The sequence below is a fragment of the Periplaneta americana genome, chromosome 8 (assembly GCF_040183065.1).
Source record: "Periplaneta americana isolate PAMFEO1 chromosome 8, P.americana_PAMFEO1_priV1, whole genome shotgun sequence".
NCBI classification, from domain to species: domain Eukaryota; kingdom Metazoa; phylum Arthropoda; class Insecta; order Blattodea; family Blattidae; genus Periplaneta; species Periplaneta americana.
In genome coordinates, this window is record NC_091124.1 from 125,847,922 (window position 1) to 125,864,751 (window position 16,830).

Sequence of the window (16,830 nt, forward strand, 5' to 3'; positions counted from 1 at the left end):
CATCTCCTTGGAATCTCTGTGTAGACTTGATATCGCAAGGGATTCAAGTAGTGAGGATGAAGTTGATTTATTAGACAGTGCAGAATCAAAGTGATTATTACAAGAATTCTTTTCTCGAGAGTGTTCCCTTCATCCTATAAATAATAAAGGGTTGCGTTTGGTGAATATTATCTTTTTAAATATCTGCGGAACTTTCCATAAAAATGCATTAGCTACCCGAGAGTGGAAATCGAAACTTTCGATTATCTTCTCTATTTAACCAAAGATTTCATACAGAAGGCTTGGAAAAATTGCCAGGGAATCCTATTTTGCAGGAAGAACGGCTTATACTCACACTGAGGTAAACTGTATAATTCTTAAAAAATAGTGCCTAGTGAACATTCTCAATAATTTGATTGATATTAGTTATTATTTATTTGTTTATTTTTTTATTTTTCGTGGTATTAAGGCACATACAGAAGAAAGCGATTAAACTCTTGAAATGAGGTCGAAGACTGCAAATCAGACCTATTGGTGAACGACGATGTCCATTCATCCGAATTCATTAGTAGTTTGTAATTAAAAAATTAATTAAATTCTACCTCCAGTTTTGAATCTATACGAAAAGTTAATGTCGTGGCAGGTCTTTCGAACACACGAGCAATACGTTTTTCTACATCCAATGTGTGCAGTGTTTTAAAACTTTACAACCACTGACACAGGATTCCCGCCACGAGTGAAGCAAGCGGTATGCTCAAGGCGGAGCTTGACAGGCCGCTGGCTGATAGTCGGAGTAACCAAGAATGATATTTCCCGCTCCGTTTAACTTATCACGTCGTAGCATCTATGATATTCAAACAATCGCGCTGCAATTTTTTGTATTGATAGGTCAATGTCCAAGGGAAGCATAGAAAACAATTCGAAGTCAAAATATTGTTTTTAAAAGTGAGAAAAAAAAATACTAACTTTGAAGTGATCTGCTCACAGAAAAAAATTTGCGGTAAGCGGTAAACTTTTTTGTTTTTCACGTTAGATGGGGGGGGTCAAAGCGAGAAAAATGTTGAGTAAGAATGGAAATTCGTTTTAAAAGTTACCGCTCCTCAAAATCTTTACTGGTTACCGAGTTATGGCCAATTAACGTCAAAAGTAAATCACACGCGCGTAGCTTAAAATAGAATACAAATTTGTGTAAATTAAAAAGCACGAATTACACAAATAATTGATAAAAGTCGTCTCTACTAATTACACAAGTCATCATTGACACCTGGTCCACAGATCACCTCTCCAATGCCTCTCTGCTCCACGCCGAGATTGCGCTGCAAGCTTGAAAGAATGACTGAAACCATTCTTGGAGCTTACAGCGTGCTGGAAAGCTAGCAGTAAAGCGACCATCCATGCGTCAACGTGTGCGGTATCATATGATTCTAGCGATTCATTTCCCCCACTACCGCTACCAGCTACTCTACCAGCTAGTCTACCATCGTCAACGTGTCCGTACCCTAAGACGCATAAATCGCGATTTATTGATAAAGCTCAATTTAAAGGAGTCTTTGAATGTGCGAATATGTGATTCGTTCCGTAAAAAATCTATCAACTTCCAGATAGGTCAGATGAAATTATATGTGAAGCCGGTAGTTCTTGTGATATTAGTAAACATGAATCAAATAAAAGTGCGGGTAGAGAGAGTGATTATCCCAGTCCTTATTCTAGCAGATCTATGGATACAGCGCTAGAAATCACCAATATTGAGGAATTAAACAAGAGTTTGATGTCAATATAATCCCCTATCAAGAAAAGAAAACTACAACGAAAACGATACCCCCGTCAAAAGTTAAAAAAAATAAAAGGCTTCCAAGCAAGTAAAGTTTTTCATGTAGAAAATGCATCGTAATCCCTTCAAAAATCGCCATATTTTATTTTTGACGGAATGCAAAGAAAAGTTGCAGGTCAGATACCACAATCTAAAACCAATAACTGGTACATTAAAATTACATTCTTTCATTCCGTTGTCAAAAACTGAAGATTTAGGCCTAGTAAAACAATTTTCTTACAAGAAAGAAGGTAGGCGAATGAAAATTTAAAGTTTAGTGTGAATGAAAACAAACGTTTAAAAAGCATAATGTACAAATATTTGAGTATATCATAATAAGTAAATTAGCAGTGTTTTCTCGAGTTACTTGATCTCTACTGTGTGTAATCTTGCAACGTTCAGTCGATCATCCAGCGCCGATAAACCTCTCAGCGCGCTTCAACGCTTCCCGTCCACTGCTGCTGCACCGACCGCTACACATTGCGTCGTAAGTAATTAAATTTCCATTAAACTATTAGAGATCCCATTATGATTTTTTCTGGAATTATTAAGAATACTTCGGTGCACCTAGTAGGCATTTGTTTAGATTTTTAATACGGCTATTTCATATTGATATCTAACTTTTAAAAATTGAATCATAAAATAATATTTGTAATAATTATATTAAAATTAGTTAGTAAATATTTAACAAAAGACAGTACTTTAAGCTTTTAAATGCATTTTTCAAAAAAATTTTAACATAAATATCCTCGGAAATATGACGCTTTAAATGTTGGATTGTGCGACATTTTTAACGAATTTTAACATGTAATATTTTAAAAACATGTGGACTTAGGAGGAAACAAAAGTACACTTGTTGGTTTATTAGACCCATAGAGTTGATAAAAAAATATAAACGCAATCAGAAATATGAAGGTCAAAATTTGTATAATTTTGTGCGATTTGACGTGGAATGACTCAATTAGAGTCTGGCTGGGCGGAAGAGAAGGCCTACTGGCCCTAGCTCTGCCAGAGTAAATAAATAAATAAATTATTATTATTATTATTATTATTATTATTATTATTATTATTATTATTATTATTATTACGGCCTCCTTTTAGATTACTTAGAAGTAACACTATAAAAGATCCTTTGCGCCACATTTTAATATTTAGTTTACTCCTTTGTTCGCAAGAGGCCTCCGCGACCCTACGAGATAGGGAGCGTGAATTATTTACTGGACAGCGAGGGTCCACACAAGTAAAGTTCATAATTGAAGGTTCAGAGTCACAGTGGGCCAAGCGCCATTTATTAAAAACGGAGAAAGCAAGGGTTAAAGTTAAGTAAATATCATAGTTTAATGAAGATTGACATATCATTTAGTATTGACATAGGCTATCATTTAGTTTGAATGTGTATACTTGATATTACTTGCTATATGTTTCCATTGAATTATGGTGATAACTTCATTGTTTTCTACGGTTTTAGTAAATGGCGCTTGGCGCACTATGGTTCTGAACCCTTCAATTATACTATAAACCGATTAATGTTGTAATGTAGAATTCCCTTTTAGTACTTCCTTATGTGTTATGCAACTTGAGAGACCACTCAGAAATAAGGACAAAAGGAAATGACTTAATATATTTTCAATTATACTGATCAACAAACTTAAACATATTTTTTGTTAAAAGATAAAGAATGGGTGATTCTTATAGAAATTTTCGAGCTTATTTCAGATCTGTTTTCAAAATTCTTCTATCACCCAGAGTTTTTGAGTAATTATATGAAATGTACTTCAGACATTTCTAGTACTGATACCTTGTAACATTTTACCTAAAATCATATTTATTTACCTAAAATATGTGTGAAATAGATTTTAAGCTATACTTCGCTTGAGAAACATTTCTTTTGAGTGTCCAACAGGAGTCTGACAGAATATTTTGGCTCCATTTTTCCTGGTAGTGCCTTTCCATTTCAGAAAAATTCTGATGAAAACTTTCCCCATGTTCGACACTCACTACCCTAGGGAAGAAAAAATTGATGAGAATCCAAGAAGTTATTTTGAGAGATACATGACACCCCTTCACGTTATAGTTCTGAATCAACTCGCTGACAAGTTCTCTATAATCTGTGGTTCCTAGAAAGTAACGGCCTGTTGAATGATCCTTAGGTTCCCGACATATCCTTGCAACTGGAAAAGGCATATGACGGGATCCTTTTAGCCAACCAGTTAGGCTAATAGAATTACATGGAGCACAACAGATTTCAAGGGCCAAGTTCCTGTCCTCATCTATTTTGCAATCAAAAAACACTCATAAGCTCTTTTAACTAATGTAGTGAAATTCGCCTATGTGCTTTCAAAGTTAATTAACCACAAACGTAACAAAATTGTTTGTGATTTACACAATATTTCGAGGTGCGTTTCACTTTATAAGATAGGCCTACTTTAACTACACTTAATATAGGGCAAAGGAAACACAGGTTATGAAACTTATTTCATGATTGTAAGTTCCAACTCAACTGAGAGTTACTACTAACTCTCGTAGTCTTATGAGGAATAAAATTCATTTTTGTGAATTCTGACTTCACAGGCAACAGTGATCTAAAGTTATAGGTCAATTGTTAAAGCAATATAATGAAATATTTTCTTTCCATTAGCATGTTAAGGACTGTATATAGCAATAAAAATAAATCAATTTCCTAGTATTACAAAAAAGTGGTGGGCGGTAGAAAAATTCTGACTTCATTTTTGGAATCAGCAGATGGCATTACATAAGAAACAGCAGAAATTGTACATTTAACAAAATAATTGTTCACCATTATGGTTACGATGACTGATCAAGAAAGACTGAGACTGATTTTTTCCTGTAGCCTCCTTGACAGTTTTATGTCTGTACCTTGAATATTTGAAAAGAGCGGGATTTTATGTATAATGTCCATAGGCGATAGCACTGTCGTACCTGTCGGTGTTGTAGAGCCTGCTAGCATTCGCTTTAAAAATCATACAGCCTCAGAAACTTATTAAAAATTTTAGCAAGTGTACGGTGAAGATGCCTTACCTCGTGAAACAGTCTTTAGGTAGTTCAAGGACCTTAAAGAAGAACGAGTTTCCTGCGTTAAGCAAGGTGGGCCTGGTGTGACAAGTCAACATCAATACAGCTGCTGTGATTGTCCGTGAGGATCGGCGGATAACACTATATAAAGTCAGTGAGTTTCATATGGCTGTGTCTTTACAATTACTATCATGCATGATCATCTCCATATGTCCCGTGTTTGTGCCCGTTGGGTGCCACGTCTGTTGACTCCTCAACAAAAAGCTGTGCGAATGGGGACATCCCAAGAGGTGCTGCATCTCTTTGCCGATGGAGGAAATACATTTCTGGAATCACTTATCACCAGTGATGAGTCCAGCTGCATCATTATGATCCTGAAGTAAAACATGCCAGTGCAATGTGAAAATCGCTAGGTTAGCCACAAACAAAAAAGTCGGAAGTTTTCCATCTACAGGGATCACCTCTTTTGACTGTAAGGGAATGATTTACCAGCATGCAGTTCCTCCTCACACTACTGTTACAGGAGCATACTACACGTCAGTACTGACGACGCTGAGGAAGCACATTGTAAAGAAACGACCACAACTACATCGGGATGTATGTAGACTGCATCATGACAACGCACGACCTCACATCGCGAATGAAGTCATGCAACATCTAGCTAAATTCAACATAACCTGTGTACCACATTCGCCTTGTAGCCTCGATCTCACTCCCTGTGATTTTTTTTTATTCCCTTCAATAAACATAAAGCTCCGGAACATTCTATTTGAGAACTCTGAAGCAGTGCTCAAGAAATGTGAGGCGATTCTCAAGGACTGACAAAGAATGACCTGCATCATGTGTTCGATTACTGGAAGAAACGCTATAACAAGCGCATTCAAGTAGAAGGGGACTACTTTGAAGAATATCATTTAAACATTGAAGTAGAGTAATAAACATGTGTAGAAAAAAGTCTCAATTTCTCTTCATCAGCCCTCGTGGAATAAAGGAAAATAAATAAAACTGGAAGTCACATGTGGAACGAATGATAGATACACGCATTCCAAAACAAGAATTGAACTACAAGCCAACTGGTAAAAAATCGTGACAAATCATGGGAATGACGGTCAGGAACTCTGTGAAGCCCATTTCAATGGTCAAGTCGGAACGGGCTTAAGCCTAAACTATTACTTAGGCCTACAGAAGAAGAAGACACTACAAGAAGATGCTTGTAATTATTTAAATCTTCATTTAAATTGAAGAAACCTCCTAGAGTGCATTGGCCATTCCTCTGAGCTGACTGAGCTAAGAGTCAGAGCACGTCGTGGATAGACGACTAAGGACGAAGACAGTGAAATACAAACCTGCGAGTAGTGGCCGGTGCCCTTGGTGAACCCCGTGGTGTAGAATGCGAAGTTGCGCACCTCGTTGAACCAGGCTCGTATCTGGCGCGGAAAGTCAGGATTTGATCCCGCGTTGGTCCGGGTTGTCCACGTCACAGCGATGTTCTGGCCAACTGGGAACCGCGCTGCAATAGAACTCTTGTATTAGGTACGGAGTTCCTTTTTCTCCTCTAAGTCTTACGCTAATCATTAATCATTATATTAAGTTGAAGTAGCTTATATGTATTGTGATGCTACAGAAACAGTCTTCGACATTTTTAGGGAAATAACATGTTTCCAGTATCCTTGACACCACATGCTGTCTGCCTGTGTACAGCGATTTTTTGTGTAGGCCTATTATTGGGCCAGTTTTGTTTTAATTTAGTGCCTGAGAGTGAAATTATCCTAGAACTATACACATGAAGCATATATAGATATTCTATTAAAAATAACTGGTACAAATGATGATTATTCAAAATCCATCCAGAGCTTTTGTTTTGACTTTTTGACGTAAAATGAAGTTCAGATGAAAAAGTATGTTATGTGCGTATGAAACATGTTTACATCGTAGAAATCAAATGCAGCAATATCTACTCCGGAGGTGTGTCTAGCTAGAGAAAATCAGTCATCAGTCAGGTGACAACGTGTTAAAGGAAATGATCGCAGTACTGTTCGGCCAATTTGACGCAAAAATTCTGAAAATGTATGCTTACAAACTGCAAATGATGGGCCTATTTGAATTGGAGGAAGCTGATTTTGAAAAGAGGTACAACTTTTCATTACGTGTATTAGCTGAGACGAAAATTGAATCCCAATTGTTAGGTTATTTTGTGGACAGATGAGGCCCAGTTTACTGTCAATGGTGAAGTCAGTGTTGAATATGGACGACAAACAGTTCACATGTACAAACTAAATTCTGTTCCTAGCACATTTATCTCACTTGCTCGATTTGTTTGGCGTTAGACTGGATAATGCTGGATTTGCAGTGAAAGACCTGCCCTTAGGCAGAATGCTATGAATGAATGAATATTAATTTATGTAAGTTACTTCATACTAACCACATAATATGCGTATGTTTGATGTGTACGCGTGTGGCATTGAGTCTGCGTGCTTTTCGAGCGAGGCGAAGGAAGTTAACTTTTACGTATAATGTAGGAATGTGATTATATTACAGACAGGAATGTAGTTCAAGTCATGTGAACCTTTACTGTTATGGAACATAAAATACATTATTTATGCGTTTATTAAGAAAACATGTGTCACAATCATGACACTGATTTATATTAGTTACATGCAAATATATTTGTTAAGTAAGTTATTACTAGGCTCCGTATTCCAGCTACACGGGAATGAAGTTGCCTGATTCAAAGTATATGTGGCGTCACAGCGCAGATACAGGTACGTTCGTATTCAAAATAATTACGTATCCTCTGCCCTCTTCCTCTAGAAAGTGAAAATCGGGACGCAGCCGTAGTGAGTAATCTTATCGATCACTGCCATTACTAGTCGTATTAGGGCTATTTAAATAACTACACCTTTGTGGCTGATTGAAGGTTCACTGCAGAGGATGTAATATTGCGGGGCATAGTTGAGGATATTTGAACTAATATTTTTACTGTCAATATAGATAGCATTACATATAAATTGTGTAAAATATACGTAAAAGTGACAAAACAGTGTACTGAAAGACACTAAAATACCAAAAGGCACAGAAAGTGTGTTGAACGTAATAAAAAAGAACCACTACCATAAAAAAATCTAAAAATTATGAAGATGTTCAATGCCAACAATCCAATTAATAAATTAAATAAACTCCATTTTAGGGAATTTCTAGAAAAGTAAATAGAAAATTAGTGGGTTTTCAGTGATGAGCGAGATGCAATATCCTAATGAAACACGAAAAAATGTCACACAATAGGAATATCTTGTACTACATCATGCACCAATAACGTCATGTGCTATTGAAAGAATTTCTTGCAATATAAAATCATCTTAAGTGACATCCGCATATGTTCAAGTTCCGTAACTTACGAATGCACGTTATTATTCACTGCAAAGATCACGACGCAAATTAACATCACGGCTCAAGCATATGTTTACTAGTATAGCTTCACAATGTCGGGAATTGACTGTACTCCACGAACACGCAGCGACGACGTGTTTGTTTATATCCTTATCCGTTGCATCATCTGTGTTCGGCGTACTATATACCCAATGTGTCCTAACTTCAGTCTTTAGGTAGCTGGAATGCGAAGCCTAGTTGTTACTCAATACTGTGTGATATGCGAGCAGTCGGCCTTCAAAGTAGTTTATTAAGGTGGGACTCACCGACATGTCTGGATCCGTCATGAGCCAGTGTGCATTTGTCAGCCCAGCGCTGAGCCACAACCGCCAATTCATCGTCCCAGACCTGAAACAGAGCAAGTCGGAATATAACAAATTATACTACGTCCTACATTAACAGACTCACTCATTCATCCACTGATCGAATAATTCACTGAATTAAAAATCAGTAACTCTTTCATAAGCTCACTCTCCATCGGATAGAACCTCACTTACCATCTGCAACATGTTGGCGGCTCCCGGCTGCCCAGGCACCCGTCCCAGCGCCACAGACTGCCTGGCCAGGTTGTGAGCGTCCAGGATCTCCTGACGGTCCCTGCAGCTCAACCCGCCGCTTCCTGCAACACATCACACAGGATTCATTTCTCTCGTCTTGGCTTCTTTTTGTCAGGATTGCATAACCGATACTGTCTCATATATGCAATGGCTCCAAGTCAAACTTGTACAACCGCAAATTATTAAAATTTGAAAAAATAAGCGAATAAATAAATAAATAAATAAATAAATAAATAAATAAATAAATGGACGGAGGAATAAATAAATAAATAGACGGACGGAAGGATAAATAAATAAATAAATAAATAGACGGACGGAGGAATAAATAAGTAAATAAATAAACAAATAAATAGACGGACTGAGGAATAAATAAATAAATAAACAAATAAATAAATAAATAAGTAAATAAATAAATAGACGGACGGAGAAATAAATAAATAAGTAAGTAAAGAAATAAATAAACAAATAAATAAATAAGTAAATAGACGGACGGAGGAATAAATAAATAAATAAGTGAATAAATAAATAAATAAATAAATAAGTAAATAAATAAATAGACGGACGGACGGAGGAATAAATAAATAAGTAAGTAAATAAATAAATAGACGGACGGAGGAATGAATAAATAAGTAAATAAATGAATAAATAAGTAAATAAAGAAATAAATAAACAAATAAATAAATGAATAAATAGACGGACGGAGGAATAAATAAATAAATAAATAAATAAGTAAACAAATAAATAAATAGATATATTACATTACTTTCATTCGTTCGTACTACTTTTAACTCAAGAAGAAAAAGAATTTATGTAGGTACCTAGTCGAATATATAAACTGATACAATAAAATTCAGCATAACATTTATGCAATATAAATAACTAGTGGTGAGAAATATATCGCCGTTGATTTTATGAAACTTCCATGTGACTTTACAGAAAATTATTTTTTCAGGAGGAAGAAAAAATTGATTAAAAGTCAATGGGCCTACTTAAGAATATGAAGTAATTCGGTAGAAAATGTTGGTGAACATGATGAACATAATGACATCGAGGATCAGCGTAGGCCTATTGATTTTTAATTCATTTTTTCTTCCTCCAGAAAAATTATTTTCTGTAAAATCACATAGGTAGTTTCATAAAATCGATGATGATATGAAGGGTACACGGGAAAAATGATCATTGTCACAATTCTGTTAAGAGTGATATCATTATTTAATTTAATATATTATTAAAAACTTTAGCGATGCATTTATCAAAACTGTTAAGGATTAATAATTATCACCACGGATACACTCATCCTTTCTTTCATTTTCAGTAGGACAGCAATAAATTTTGCAGTAATACAGGCCTATACTGAATTAGATCATTATCTCGCCCTTAACAGAAATGTGACATTGTTCGTTTTTCTCTTGTACCTTCATATGCAAATGCATATTTGTATTTGAGCTTTATGAAACATGAATTACATGTTTCATGTTTAAGCAAGATGATTGACGCATGGTTGATCGTGCATATATGTGCACATTTCGACATTAAGAGCTTATTTATTGCATATATTTTTTGTAGCGAAATTGTTTTATAGTTTTCTGGACTTTGGTAAAACATGTAGTAATTATTTACTTCAGGTTACGCCTCGTTTCTTCGATAAAATTTAATCAGAATTATTCCTTGATTTGACTTGGCGAATACGTATTTACAAATTAATACGTACAATTGAGTGGAAAGCAACAGTTTTCATTTTATTTTGTTATTTGGTACTTACAACTTTAAGGTGTGTATTCTTGGTTAGACTTCAGTGTACTGTACAGTTGATACAGGGGCGACTGAAGTTGGTGTGTTTGTTCTGAATTGCCTTCTATTGAGGGGGTTGTAATGTATTAATGGCTTGGTTGCTATTTTGCCTTGTGCAAATTGAAAAATTGTATTTTCCGCTCAATTTCAGTATTTTGTACATATTCCCCAAGTCAAATCAAGTAATTCTGAATAAACTTTGTCGAGAAAATGCGTCATCAGCTAAAATAAGAATGATGATATGCAAATCTAATCTTTCAGGTAAAGCTTCCTGTAAAGCAGATTTGAATAATTTCAAGGGAAAAATTGTTCCGGGGCCGAGTATCGATCCCGGGACCTCTGGTTGAACGTACCAACCAGAGGTCCCGGGATCGATACCCGGCTCCGGAACAATTTTTCCCTTGAAATTATTCAAGAATGATGATAGTCTGAAGAAGATGAGGGAAATTAGCATAGTGCTTGAAGCATGCGATAGTGACATGGACGTTAATCCTATCGTGTTACCAAATTATAAGTTTTCCTCCCTCACTTCATGTGAAGCAGAAATAACTTTTTCTATGCACTAGTTTATTTTTACGGAGAGAAAAAATAAGTTGGACCATGGAAATATGGAAAAGACTATTGTGTCACAAAGTTTCATAGAGTCATGAAAGGAAATGAATTGTCATCATCAAATTGGTTTAATTCAATTAGCAGCATTAAAGTAACTGTGTTTTTTTAAACCCAATAATTTGAACATTTCCCATTATATGGCTAGCATTTTATTTTTCGTGGGACCTAGACTATGGTAAGGTTGCTGGTTGTTCAGCGTTTAGTGCATATATAAGTACATAGGCCTATTTGCATGCTTCATTTTAGGGGTTTAAGTACATATAATTCTCAACACTAGAAATAACATTTACTTTCTGCATAGGTATAGCCTAACATCTCAAAATCGTACAATAGAAAACGAAACAGCAGGAACACAGCCAAGCATAAGATCAAAATTTCTACAAGGAAATAATGTAACCGGGGGTAATAATGCCCACCTAAGGAATAAAACGTTCTTTCTTTGAAATGGAGACGTTTAGCAATTTTTAAATAATGGAATAGCATACTTTTATAGTTATCCTGTAATATTTTACTTCCAATAAATATTCAAACAGTCTCATAAATGCTGCGAGCAATGAAAATTAACTTCATGTCACTGGACCTTATATCCCGCTGTTACAGATAATAAGGCCCACAATAAAGAATATAAGTATTGAACACAATTTGGACATACAAAGTCTTCAGTTTTTACCTCAGTGAGACCTACACATTCATCGTGCACCCAACATTCACAAGAGACATACACATGTGTATCTAAAACAATTTTCTTCGCAGACAGAACACATCCGCGTCTCCTGGATGTTTACAAATCCTGAAGTTGATGGTTCATCCAATGCTCTTTCTGCATTAGGAATTGTCAGTCTTTCATTTGTTTCATTTCTTCCAAAGAAGATTGTGCTTCAGAGTTTGAACTTTATAGTTCAACGATTTCTATGAACTTATGGGCGTTTCCAAGTATTTATTTCATGGACCTTATTTTCTGCTCTGTTACTTCGCACCAATTTTAATTTATGCAGTGCTCATATGCTCATTAGCGAAAGTTTCACGGTAGCCCCAAACTTCTTAATGTTTACACAATAACGTGCATTTAATATTATATTAATAACGCACAGTAAAACGATTAAATATCAACTTAAATGTTGCAGAATTTTATAATGAAAGCAGAAATAATCACACATAACTTGTTGCCACCAGTCAGCTACAAACAAGAACGAGAATCTAATTTATTTATACCTCACTAGAATGCAAGAAGAAATAGGTCTTAAGAGCTGTTGCTCTCTTTTGCAAAAGTGTATAACTAATGGAAAAACTAGGTAGTGGGCCTTACAACATGAATGGCCTTAATACTCCCAGGTACCTTACGTCTTCATTAGTATTTTGGGTGTAGAGGACGAAGGTAATTTTACACGTTAATCCCGTCTGGTGGCGGAAATTCTCTCATTGCCAAAACTTCCAGAAGGGCTCGGAGTTCACTCAGCCTCCTATCAAATTAAGTATTGCGTTTTTGTCGGAGGTAAAAGGAAGTCGGAGCGTGGAGCTGACCACACCACCTCATTCTAGTGCAGAGGTCATGAAAGCGTGGAGCTGTAACTCCAAGCCCCTCAAAGCGCCTTCAAGGCGTATAAAGGGGATACCTTACCTATTAAGTGGAGGTTATAGACCAGGGCATCTTCTGCGGACTTCTGGAAAAAGACGTAAGGAAGAGACTAGTGAACTACTTTGTATGGAGTGTGGCACTTGAGGAAGAAACATGGACATTACAACGAAGTGAAAAGAAGCGAATAGAAGCATTTGAAATGTGGATATGGAGAAGAATGGAGCGTGTGAAGTGAACAGACAGAATAAGAAACGAAGCTGTGTTGGAAAGAGTGGGTGAAGAAAGAAAGATACTGATCAGGAAGAGGAAAAGGAATTGGTTGGGTCATTGGCTCACAAGAAACTGCCTTTTGAAGGATGCACTGGAAGGAATGGTGAACGGGAGAAGAGTTCGGGCAGAAGAAGATATCAAATGATAGATATATTATGGATCATATTATGAGAAGACAAAGAGGAAGGCAGAAAATAGAACACTATGAATGAATAGACCAGGGATGCAGAACTGGGAGAGAGAGGATTGGAAGCATGGGGAAAGCATTGGTTCCCCTTCCACAGTCCACAGGCGTTGAATAACGTCTCCGTGACTCGTTCGCAGCACTAGACACTGAATACAAATCCCCTCTACCCAACCATGTCAATGACGCGTGGGGTTAAAGGAAAGGATGAGTGACGTATTCCGGCTTGTGATGTCTGCACAACTGTCGCCCAGTTCTGCATGCCTGTTATAGACCGAAATAACAAAGAAATTGCATTTTTCGTTTTTTATACAAAAATCTTCGTTTCTTTCTGATTCAGAATACGTATGATTTTATAATATTTATGAGCTTAGACATGCCCTTCAGCGGGCATTTAAAAATTGTTTCCACGTCCATTGTATATTTAAAAATCTGCACGACTTTGGTCTTTTTGATCTAACTGCCATATGAATTTGAATACAAGGATGAGGTAAATTGCACTGAAAACAGGGAACTTTGCTTCGGTTGAGCAGATGAGAATTTACTAAAGAACTACCTGCATGATAAGACAGAATAATAATGAAAGTTTCAATAATGTAATATGGGCTGTGTTTGTGGCTTATGAAAACCTGAAGATTGGGGTCAGAGATGCAGTTCTGAATTTTAATGAAGGTGCCACCAGCAAAATTAAAGTTTTGGACAATATTAATGTCGGTTGTGGAAAGAATGTGATGACAGAACTGAAGAAAGTCGACCAGTTGAGAGTCGCGAAGGCTCAAGTCAGCGTTCTTCAGATGACAAAAGACGCCAGAATAAAGAAATGGAATGAGAAGAGGAAAATAGGAGAGCAGGAGGAGGAAGGACAGGAGGATTTTGCCCCTGGATTGCTTTGCGGTATATGTTGATGAGTGGAGAAATTGATATTAGTGTCATTTGCATGTTTAAATGAGATTTTCTCAAAACCATGTTTTTTCAGCTTTATGTTCGTGTATCTCAGAAACTACTGCATCAGTTTTGCTGAAACTTGGCACATATACTTATTGTATCAACATACATAATATGACGAACAATCGTGTTAATACAAGTGATATCTGCCATGGCTACTGAAAAAAATGAGTGAAAAATAATTATATTTTTAACATTTTACATTGAGAATTAGTTATAAATTTATATTTGCTCTATTAAAATGGCTAGAACATTCTTTATTCGTCCTACGCATTTTCATAGTTCTCCTAATGTGTCTGCAAAGTTAGAAATATTTAACTTCAACGGTTTTCCATTAAAGGTATATACAATTATTCATTGTTTTTGGAGCATAAAAAGATGAAGAAATAGGGGAATTGAATTCTGAGATAAAAAATTATTCCAATCTACATGAAATTTGTACAGAATAGTCATTGAATATTGAAGAATGCAAGTGCAAAATGACATCACATTTGAAGAAATAGATTTAGGATTATTAGGCCTATAGTTTATATTAGAGATATGCAAAATTTGATTCGTTCGGTACATAACCTTCCCTTAAAATCGGATGTTAGTACTGTCCCATTACGAACTGCACGATAAATTTGTGAAAGTGTAAAAATATCGAACAGAACTCTAGAAGGATTTAGTGCACACTTCAGAAGTCGTTTGATTGTTGTATTCAGGAACCTGACCAGAATGATAAAGATGGGGGATGAATGGTGAAAAAAGTAAAATGAAACAAATTGAATGCTTCTAAATTAGCTCCAACAGGCAACAAATACCTAGAGAAGACAGCAAGTTCTGAGACAATTAGGAATATAGTGACGAAACGTTAGTGTCATTACAGTTACAAAAATAATAGCACCTTGGAGATGTCACTTGGAAATTTGTTAATCTGTTTCTGTTTTTCTGTGTAAACGAATTCAGACTGCTACTGCGACGCAGGTCTGGAGGGGGGGGGGGTCGGGAATTAAAAGCTGGAGGTAATACAAGCTCTTTAGGAAAATAAAGTAAATATGATTAACTTCAATGAGGAGCTCTGTTGACTAATAATGCAAATATTACAACGCCCCAAGGAATAACGCTCTTTTCCCGTCTTTAGTAATTTCTCATGGAATGGTGGATCGGGTCCGGGTGAATTGCTACAAAACCCGAACAGGTAAAGATAGTTATAAGATCGAGATATGTTAATTGCCACAAAATTACCTGCGGCCAATTTTAGAGTTGGTACTGTGAATATGTTAATTGTCACAAAACCACCTGCGGTGAATTTTAGAGTTGGTATCTGCAAGATATGTTAATTGCCACAAAATTACCTGAGGCCAATTTTAGAGTTGGTATCTGCGAGATATATTAATTGCCACAAAACTACCTGCGGTCAATTTTAGAGTTGGTACTGTGAAATATATTAATTGCCCCAAAACTACCTGCGGCCAATTTTAGGGTTGGCATCTGCGAGATATGTTAATTGCCACAAAACTACCTGCTGTCAATTTTAGAGTTGTTATCTGCGATATATGTTAATTGCCACAAAATTACCTGCGGTAAATTTTGTAGTTGGTACCTATGTCGATCAAGTTGCTTATGTTTCGTATCAGTGTCTGTTCTACCCCGTGCATTCTCCTGCCCGTTTCGGTGAAGTGCGGGTGAGGAACAGTACTGCATTAGATTTAAGAAATACTACATTAGATTATTTTTCAATTTATTAAATTTTTAACAATATTGTTAGGAAATTTTAAGTATCCAAATACGTTCAATAGTATCAAGCACTACGTTATTCAACTAGGATTTTTTTATATTGAATTTATGACACAGTAGCCTTTTAAGTAGGCAGTAGTGTCGTTAAGCCTGAAGTGAAGTGAAGTGAAGTGAAGTTCTAACCAGTGAGAGCTCACTGGTTCTACCCTGTTCAATGATGGCAGTGAAAAAAGTAAACAACTTTTAGTGATCGACAATTTTAAATTTTATGTTCATTATACATCTAAAAGTAACAAACATACATGGCGGTGTGTCCAAATAAAGTGCAGAGCGAAGGTTTAACTGAAGAAATATGTGACATGGGTAAGTGTGACTTTACTTATAACCATACGAGCATAGCCGAGATAAAATTAAATCGACAAGAAATAAGCAATACTTGCAAAAGAGAAGCAATAGAAAACTTAACTGAAAAACCTTAACAAATCATTCGTGTTGAATTGGCAAATCAATTGAAGGGCTCAGAGCCAAAGGCGACCAACCCAAAATTTTGTATTGTCCATTATTAAGGCTTTTTTAAAACTATACATTGTTGTTATAGATTCATGATACTTTTTGTGTTTATTCAATGTGGACCAATTAAAATAAATTGTGAAACCAATCATTTTTGTCAGGATCCTCCTAACTTCAACTAATTTACTCATTTTGTGGTAATTGTGGGTTAGTCGCCTTTGGCTCTGAGGTCTTTAATTGACAACGGCGGATCTTGAACTTACTAGGCGAAATATACATTTTGCCAGATCAACTGGACATCCCGCATTGCCTAAAACAAGACGAGAGATCCAAGAAGTGCTGGAATCAATGATCTAAATACAAATAAAGGCGAAGATTTTATTCTTGAAAACGACGTAGAAAGTGAGTTAGTGATTTT

At 36.0% G+C, this 16,830-nt stretch overlaps 1 protein-coding gene across 2 annotated transcripts in view; it reads right to left on the reverse strand.

Moving 5' to 3' along the window:
• Window positions 1–16,830, reverse strand: part of LOC138705027 (venom allergen 5-like) — a 276,772-nt gene that overhangs the window by 46,132 nt on the left and 213,810 nt on the right. For both annotated transcript variants that reach the window (XM_069833574.1, XM_069833575.1), the window contains exons 3-5: window positions 8,746–8,867; window positions 8,515–8,596; window positions 6,169–6,332 (exon numbers count right to left, since the gene is read on the reverse strand). In XM_069833574.1, coding sequence (XP_069689675.1) covers window positions 6,169–6,332; window positions 8,515–8,596; window positions 8,746–8,867 — 368 coding nt within the window. The remainder of the gene's footprint in view (window positions 1–6,168; window positions 6,333–8,514; window positions 8,597–8,745; window positions 8,868–16,830) is intronic.